The sequence below is a fragment of the Protomyctophum bolini genome (assembly GCF_963924005.1).
Source record: "Protomyctophum bolini genome assembly, chromosome: 3".
Classification (NCBI taxonomy): Eukaryota; Metazoa; Chordata; class Actinopteri; order Myctophiformes; family Myctophidae; genus Protomyctophum; species Protomyctophum bolini.
In genome coordinates, this window is record NC_137864.1 from 36,320,775 (window position 1) to 36,330,188 (window position 9,414).

Consider the following 9,414-nt stretch of genomic DNA (forward strand, 5'->3'; position numbering starts at 1 on the left):
AGCCCTATTTGGAACCATTTGGTGTAATTTATTATTTACCTGAAAAAGATCAATTCCGAATATTAATTCAGAATTCCAGTATTTCTTCTGAATCAGATAAGTCCTCCTGGCGGTAGGGGGCGACGTGTGTGGAAGCTCAATTCGTGTCATTTTGTACTCATTTTGTACAAAGAAGACCCGGGTCATGGTGTGACGTCACGTCACTCATGTCATACGCGTTGTCAACATAGCTACAATGACTGTCAACTGCAGGAATAAACTGAAGTATTTTGAATTATCCAGAAGTCCTCTAACTGCACTGTGACGTCTGGAGCGATACTTGACGAGGCTGACCTTGTGTGTCTTTGACGTGGAGAGCAGCAGGATCAGATGTGTCCTCTCCTCCTCCCCTGCAGCAGAAAACACACGTTGGTTTAGTTTCATGATCATGTTCTGTTCGCCAGCCGTGCAGTTGGGGCTGAACAGTACGGGGGGTCGCGTCTTAAAATCATGTAAACGATGCTGCCTTAATGTTGACATGATCGCAGGAAGGACCTTCCATGCTTCCATGTTGGCTAGGAGGATTCATGCACTGACAGCCAGTGGGTTACCACCACCACCACACGACGTCCACAGCACCACTAGGAGGCGATGCTCTTCTGAACACAGTGAGGTCAGAGTGAGGTTTGCTCCCAGTCCAACAGGTATGTTTAGACATTAAAATAAAATACAAAATGTCTCCAAAAGCCTTGTTCAGCCGTGTTCATGTTCATGTCAATTTAGGCATTTAGCAGACTTAATCCAGAGCGATTTACATTAAGCAAGAACAAAAAGCATGGCAATACATTAAATACATAAAGGTTATCATGAAACATGCGTAAGCTAAGAACGTAACAGTGGAATATCTATATAATGAAACTATGCATATAAACTATACATAGTATACTATAAAACTATAAAGTGCTATGACTGACTACATAAAATGCAATTCTAGTGCTGTCTAAGTAACATGCTATAAGTCCGTATAAAATGCTATCTAAGTCTACATAAAGTGCTATCTAAAGGGCTAGGAGGCAAGTACTACGGGCCATGATGTAGTCTGAAAAGGTGGGTTTTCAGACTACGGCGGAAGATTGGGATTTGGGAGTGAGGCTGCAGTTCTGATAGTAATGGGAAGTGCAATCCATAGTTTTGGAGCCAGAAGGGAGAAGAGTTTGGGACGTGTGGAGCGTTGTCCCGGCATTTTTAGTGAAGGTACTTCCAGCTTTCCTACGTTGGCTGATCTGAGTGCGTGGGGGGGTTTGTAGGGTTCGATCCTACTTGCAAGATATGGGTGAGCCATACCTTTGGTTGCTTTGAATGCCAGCATCAGAGTTTTGTATTCTGTGCGGGCAGCGACCGAGAGCCAATGGAAGGAGCGGAGAAGGGGTGAGACATGTGAGAATTTTGGCTGGTTGAAGACCAAGCGAGCTGCAGCATTTTGGATCAGTTGGAAAGACTTAAGTGCACATGCCGGTAGGCCAGTAAGGAGGGAGTTACAATAGTCAAGTTTTGACAAGGCTGTTGTCTGGATTAGGAGCTGGGCTGACTCCTGGGTGAGGAACGGTCTAATTTTCGTATGTTGTAGAGTGTAAACCTACAGGATCGAGTGACAGCTGTGATGTGTGAATACAAACTAGAGGAGTATAATAACAACATCCTGATTCCTGACAACATACAATATTGCTCTGTGCTGCAGGCTTCTTACACCTTGGAGGACTCCGCACTGCTCTGTACAATTACATATTTTCCAAGAAATATGGCGGCACATTCATCCTGCGACTTGAGGACACGGATCAGAGCCGGCTGGTGCCAGGAGCAGCCGAGTCCATAGAGGACATGCTGGAGTGGGCTGGTAAGAGACATCACCCCTGTTGTCTAGCTCCGTGGTTCACTATAACTAACTAACATGGATGTCTGTCTGTCTGCTTTGACACTTTAGAATTATCATCTATGTCACTGGTTTTCAATCTGTGATCCCGGGACCCCATGCAGGAGTCCTTCAGGAGTTCCAGTTCGGTAACTCTGACTCTGAGAGTGTATAAATGGAACCAATTGGATCCTTGCTGCAAGTTGCTGGTCTGCTCGAGTTCATTTTGTACACCCTCAGAGTTGAAATAACAGTGAGGATTTTACTGCATAGATTTGGGTTTCGAAGATAAGAATCGTTAATCTGTGTGAAGTGAGGGGCGCTCTTATCATCATACATCATCTCATTCTGACCAATCACAATTTGCGTCCTCACACTCAAAACTAGTCATAGGAAACAGTAGCACGGTAGGTAAGTCAGGGGCGCTCTTATCATCATACATCATACAGCATCACATTCCAGCCAATCCCTTTTGGCGTCGGACCGTCCTCACTTTTTATCCTCACTTTTTAAGCCCTCAGCCAATCAAATCATCGCTATGGGGTACACACAGACACACAAAGCTGTGCATAGGAGGGGCTAGCTAAAAAGGTTCAGAATCACTGATCTGTGATCTGTTGATACTGAGTCATCCTACATTCCACCCCTTACTGGCTACTCTATCCCAGGTATACCTCCAGATGAGAGTCCTCGTCGGGGTGGGCCATTTGGACCATACCTGCAATCCCAGAGACTGGACCTTTACAAACAGACGGCCCAGCAGCTTGTGGAGAGTGGTCATGCCTACCACTGTTTCTGCAGCGCACAGAGACTAGAACTGCTTAAAAAAGAAGCCCTGCGTATTGGGCAGACTCCCAGGTAGTTCAGTTACATTCCTATGGGCAGCCCCGGGCCGCTTTCTGTACACACCACCTCATTCCCAATACTGAAACCTACACTCTCACTGTCTCACACATGTCTCCCTCTTTTACCAGGTATGATAACAGGTGTCGACACCTGCGTGCTGACCAGGTGATGGAGAAGCTAGCCAAGGGAGTTCCATATGTGATTCGGTTTCGTCTGGAGGAAGGAGCAGAACCTTTCCAGGATCTTATCTTTGGATGGACCCGCCATGATGTGGCCCAGGTCCGATAGGATAACTCTGTTGATATTTGTAATGAATCCTATCATTGTATTGGGGACATACCAAATGAAAACACTTCCCCAATAATGTGTCCCATATTATTTCACACGTCGTCCTCACAAAACGACGATAGGATTCACGTTCATATTGGCGGCATTTTAACTTAATTCATTCATGTACTGTATAATATAATGATCTCATCTCTTATTGTCTCTTCTCTCTTCATTCTCTCATTTCATCCCTCGTTCATCCACACACTTCCTGTTATGCGTCATACACAAACTGTCCTCCCTTCACCTCATCCTTCTCTTTCTCTCCTTCTTATTGTCTCTCCTTCTAGGTGGAAGGGGACCCCGTGGTGATAAAAGCTGATGGATTTCCCACGTATCATCTTGCCAACATAGTGGATGACCGTCACATGAGGATCAGCCATGTTCTGCGCGGCTCCGAATGGCTGATCTCCACCTCCAAACACCTCCTCATGTACCGTGCCCTCGGGTGGCAGCCCCCCGCCTTCGGACACCTCCCCCTACTAATGAATAAAGATGGCAGCAAGCTGTCCAAGAGGCAGGGGGATATATTCATCCAGAGCTTCCAGAGAAAAGGGATCCTGCCAGAGGCGTTGCTGGACATCACCACCAACTGTGGTTCTGGTTTCACTAGTGAGTGATGGAATGGCGGGTTGTAGTCAAAACATGAATGGATGATTTTATAAATAAAGCGGTGGCTCCTGAACTGACTTTACCATACATACAATGCTACACTAGACAGACACACAACACCAAACTTACATGTATATAATGTTAAAATGATTGCATTTAGGCATGATTAGTTTAGGTATCTGGTTTTGTCATTAAGTTAGTCGTGTAGGTATGCGTTTTGTGTGGTGGTCAGGGTAAGGATCTGGGAGGGCAGTTAGCCAATAAGATTGCGTGGCTTCAAACTCAAACTGTATTTGAAGCTTGTATAAATTGGTTACCATGACTTTTTAAATCAAAGAAACGCCTTCCAGTGCTGGAATGTATTGGTAATGTTTTTATGTTCCCTTGTAGCAAATCGAATGGGGCGGAGGATAGATGAGTTGATCTCTGAATTTATTCCTTCAAAAATCACAACCCATTCTGCTCTTCTAGACCTGGAGAAGCTACCGGACTTCAACAAGTGAGTCACAAAATATAATGAGCCCAATCTAAGCCTCATCGTACGAGACGAAGATGATGTACAGAACTGTAGATTCAAAATCGTGTTATTAATTTATTCGCTTTTTAATTTGTAAACAAATTCACAGCAAATCTCACACAATTTTAGTGTATACCTATAATTTACATAAACACCTTGTTACTGACTGTACTGATTGTTAGTAATCTCTACCTGGGTATTTCAATGTGACAATGATGTTAAAATGTACAATTCAGCTATAATACAGGGGTGGATTTGCTTTTATATTGGTTGGTTTATTATTTTCTCCTCTGTGAACTATAACATATAAAGGCACTTCTCTTCTTAGTATTGTATATATGCTATTGCTTTAGAATCCACCTGCAGCAGCGAATAGAAGACGAGGAGCATTGTCGCTTGTTGGTGAGGGATCTCCAGGGGAAAATCCAACATCTCTATGCAACAGAGATCCAAGATGAAGAAGTGCTCCATGAAGATTATATCACTCGCATCCTACACCTTCGCAAGGTACCCATAACACACATCCTAGAATACACATTTGCAATAACGTGCCAAGACACTGAATAAATGGTGTAAAAACAGTCCATCTGTCTATCTATAGAGGCGTCTGTCTGTGTCTCTCCTGGGCATAACCTGAGCACTGTCCAACCGTTAGAAAGGTTGTCTAGAAACGAAAAAGCTGTATAATTTGGTCTTGTATTTTGGTTCGGGGTGTGTGGGCATCGACTTCCCTGATAGGCAAACCTGATCCATCGGCTTTACGGATTGGCAGAGCTTTGCGCCGCGGCACCAATATAAGTGCCAACATGCACAATAGAACTCCATTCTTTACAGGGCAATCAATGTGCATCGTCATCACGACATCAGGATCCTAGTCCACATTTAGTTGATCAGTGATCAGTCGTATTAGTAGTAGTGGGTACCGCACTGCGTCCTCTGACCATGTGTGGGTTATATAACGGTACAACTGGTATTACATGAACGGGTGGGGCAGGCATTCCCAACTTGCATCGTTTTATTGTATATACTATCTAATAATGTTATTAGTACTGTCATAACGGGAATGTGTCATCCAGGGATGGAATGTTACATCACCCTGACAGTGATCTTCAGCCAAACTGTTCTTTCCAGAGGCTTGTTGCTTTGCTTCCACCTTTCGTTGTACCGCATGTGCTGTTGCTGGGTACAGTACGTCAACTTCCCCTTGTGACTAATCCACCATTGTTTAATACTGACAGTGTAATGGTGCTTGGATGAATGGTGATGGGAATCAGCCATGGAACTCCATTTCTGTTGAGACATATAATTGGACTCAAATGCAAGCACTGATTCTATACAAACTCTGCCTAGCAATAAATCGAAGGTTGTGGTGGGTTTCAACCAACTTTGCACATGAGGTATTGTGATGAAATCTGTGCAACAGGTAGTAATAGTGTCTTTAGAAATTGAGTCTTTAGAAACGGTTTGGGACAACCTGATAAGGAATTGCAATATTCAAGCCTGCAGGTATGAGATGCTTGGACTCGTTTTTCTGCATTTATTTGAGACGGAATGTGAACACTTGAAATGTGTTTCATGTAGAAGTTAAAGGAAGATAACTCCCAGATTCCTTAATGGTGGTGCTGGAGGCCAGGCTAGCAAGTCATTCATTATAAATTAAACAATGGTTGTTTAAAGCCAAGCATAATAACTTCAGTTTGTTTTCATTTAGACTGTATAAGGTTTAATATGCAGCTCTTTAGGCATTATGTTAGAGATTGCTAAGTTTAGTTAAAAGGTTTAAATGGTTGTGTTTAGGCGTTAGGTTAGAGATGGTTAAGTTTACAGTAGGTATATACGGTTGTGTAATGTGTTTACGTATTTAGGTTATAGTCGGTTAAGTTTTGTGTGGTTAACTTAAAACTGCCACTATGAAACTTTCCTGTTCCATCCCGGGTTTCACCCAGGGTCTCCTGCGCAAGCTAAGCATTGTGGATCTCATAATACAAAACGACCTATAAATGTTTTGACTACCGGTAGATATATTGGAGATGTTTACTTCACAAACCTCCTTCTAAAGTAGGCCAAAAGTCTACAGGTAAAAGCTACAATCTAGGACTTATTTGACAGAACAAAATGTATGGTAGCAAAAACTCCTCTGTATTGTACTTGAGACAATGATGCAATTACTTCTACACTGGGAGATGGAGACACATGAAACTTAAGGATTGTGGCCTTAACCCATTAAGACCTGAGGCAGATTCTACAAAGATCTTCTAAATCCCAACAGTTTTCTGTAAAATCACACTCGTGTGAAGTGAGGGGCGCTCTTATCATCATACAGCACATTCCGTGCTCAGCCAATCAAATTATCACAAATGTCACACGTCCCAAACTCTTCTCCCTTCTCGCTCCAAAACTATGGAATGCACTTCCCGTTACAATCAGAACTGCAGCCTCACTCCCAATCTTCTGCCATAGTCTGAAAACCCACGTTTTCAGACTCCATCATGGCTCAAATACCTATATTGCTATTAGTGGTGCTCAAACCTTTTCATGTCAAAATTATATGTACTAGACCTTACCCCTTCTGAATATATGAACACCAAATTATGTACAGTGTGGGTAATGCGATGTAATAGATCACATTACTGATTGGGAGGGAATTGTCCTGTCTCGCTATAGTGCACGTAGGCTACACTATCGCAAACATAGTGGATTTATCCCCCAAAATACATGTTTTTGCGATAAACGTTTTAAAATTCCGCATTTGCGGCGCTCCCTATGGATGAAAATGGAATACCTTTGGGCTCTCCGCTGATTAAACCACCCTCGACATGTGAATGAAATTTGGGGTGGATTGGATATTCCGTTGGTGATTTGTGCCATTTTTTTGTAATCGACATCTACTACCTTTGGACACCGATTGCAGCCGAACGATACGGACTATGAAAGTTCTGCCTGTGGTGTTGTAATCGGATACTGTAGGTCCAGAGACAGTTTTTGCCCTTCCATCTAGTCATGGTATTTCATCTACTGATCTTCTTCTGCTAGGGTCACATATCCTCTCTGGAGGAGCTGGTGACGCCAGCCTACTCCTACCTGTGGATGCGTCCTTCGTTCTCCTACCAGCAGGTGACAACGCTCACTTCAGATGCCCAGCACATTGCAGCACTGGTTTTAGGGTATGTGATAAGTAATTCTGCAAATAATACTCTGGCTAGTTCTTGAGAATACCTGTGGCGTTTTCCGCCTGCATATTTGCGTAAGCTGATAAACACTGTGTGTATGCATGCAGGTTGGTTGAAGAACAAGGAGAGGGCTTGTCAGTGGAGTGTCTCAGCGGAGATCTAAAGGGCCTGGCAAAGAAGACAAAGACCACCAAATACACGGACCTGATGAAGGTTTTACGTCTGACTCTCAGTGGTCTACAGGTACTTTGGTTAACACTCCGAACACCCAGGGTTATTTAATCCATTAAATCATCAAAACTTTAGTATCATTGGCACAACCACTCACTGTTTACCTCTCGCCAGAAGCATTTACATGTCGGGAGCGACGCGGTACAAAGGCACAAATTACATCCGAATTTTGGATGGCAGAAGATCCACCAAGGACAACTCTCCTGGATTCCGACTAATGGAGGTTTAAAAATCCTGCTTGTAACCGAGGAAAGCGATCAGATTTTACGTCCCATAGCTGGTGGTGACGGGGCGTTGCCAAAGCAACCGAACGATATTAATTAAAAGCTGCCGTGGGGCTCAACCAATATACAGAGTATACGTTGGGGTCCGTATATATATATATACGGACCTGGCTGATAAGGTCAGCGTCCCCTTGCGGCGGGGTCCGTATATACAGTACACAGACCCGTCGCAAAAATAATTAAGTTGCACCACACGGGTGTGATTTTTAATATTCAATGAACACTATAGAAGATACTGTATATATCACTGCTGTGTGCTCCTGTATGCTTATACTCCAATATATACCTCTGGGAAGTGATGGCCAGAACCCATTCTATTAAAATGTTTCTCTTAATGAAATTGCAATAGTCAAAACTTAAGTGATGCTACAGTGAGTGATTTAATCTCAGTGAAGAATGTATAGAAAGAGGAAGTTGTTTCTGCTTGCAGCTCTTAACTGTTTTCATCATACTGTACTCGATTTAAATGTTGTGTCCTTTCTCCCCACTACCCTGCAGCAAGGTCCCAGTGTGGCTGAGATGATGGTGTCTTTGGGGCCAACAGAGAGTAGACACCGTTTCCAGAAACTTCTGCATCTCTCATCGACACAGACCAGCTGAAGTCTGGACAGCCATATCGGTCCACCTATCGGATCTTCTTTCTACACAAACTAGTCAAAACAAGACAATGTTGACATTTTTTTATTAAAAATAAAACCGCATGAGTTTTCCTGAGGGAGTTTTCCCTCATAAACGGTCAGAATCAGCTTTTGTTGTGTTCGCTTATGTGCTAAAAGAGTGACTTTGAGAGCTGTTTCCCCGTTACAATGGAAGTCTATGAGAGCCTATTTTTAGTTCTAATATTTACTATTAAACTGCACAACGGAGCAAAATAATTCATGGAATGGACTAGTTTGCTCATAACAAGGTAAGAAAACAAACCCTCTTTCTGAGGTCCACACATGCTACAGACTTTTTGTTTTTGGATCGGACTTGATCACCCTTTTTCTCTTATGCACATTATCATGAAACGTATTCAAAGTATATAATTTGTAGACTATCCTAGTCGTGAACCGGTTTGGGCATAAATAAAAGGTTGAGTGGCTATTGGCTATATAGTCTATATTGTTTGTTCTCAACTTTTCATAATTAGGCTATAGCCTAGAATCTTACATTTTACACAGAAGAAAAGAAAGCGCAGTAATGGCCTACTTATTTCGGTTGTTGTAACAGGAAGTTTCATAGCTCATTTCATGCAGGCACTGTTTATGTGAGATCTGTATATTCGTTTCAGTGACAAACCGCTCTAGTACCCACTTCCAGGCCGCCCGTAAGTCCCCCCTAATAATATTTGAAGTGAACTAGGGACCGCCCTACCCTCTACTCTTTACTCTACTCTATCTCTATCAGGCCATTGAATGGATGACAGTTTTTTTTCTTTTTCTTTTTACCAACATCATTTTTTACTTTGACATTTTGCTTTAATACATTTGGGGTCCAATTTACCCAGTGGTGTCAGAACCACCTTCAACGGATAATATTTTAACAGCTTTCCCTTTC

General features: G+C 42.9%; 1 protein-coding gene across 1 annotated transcript; it reads left to right on the forward strand.

Moving 5' to 3' along the window:
* Nucleotides 1-195: 195 nt before the first annotated feature.
* Nucleotides 196-9,031, forward strand: ears2 (glutamyl-tRNA synthetase 2, mitochondrial). The gene is made up of 10 exons (XM_080757883.1): nt 196-683; nt 1,718-1,873; nt 2,557-2,746; nt 2,863-3,013; nt 3,352-3,673; nt 4,064-4,172; nt 4,544-4,697; nt 7,224-7,354; nt 7,468-7,603; nt 8,374-9,031. Exons 1-10 carry the CDS (start codon nt 422-424, stop codon nt 8,473-8,475), a joined length of 1,713 nt encoding a protein of 570 aa, XP_080614009.1. The 5' UTR covers nt 196-421; the 3' UTR covers nt 8,476-9,031.
* Nucleotides 9,032-9,414: the final 383 nt, after the last annotated feature.

Excerpts from the sequence above, each read along its gene's own strand:
- ears2 (XM_080757883.1), top strand. The coding sequence starts at position 422 with ATGATCATGTTCTGTTCGCCAGCCGTGCAGTTGGGGCTGAACAGTACG. Across the intron at positions 684-1,717 it reads GTTTGCTCCCAGTCCAACAG|GCTTCTTACACCTTGGAGGA; the intron begins GTATGTTTAGAC and ends TCTGTGCTGCAG. Across the intron at positions 4,698-7,223 it reads GCATCCTACACCTTCGCAAG|GGTCACATATCCTCTCTGGA; the intron begins GTACCCATAACA and ends TTCTTCTGCTAG.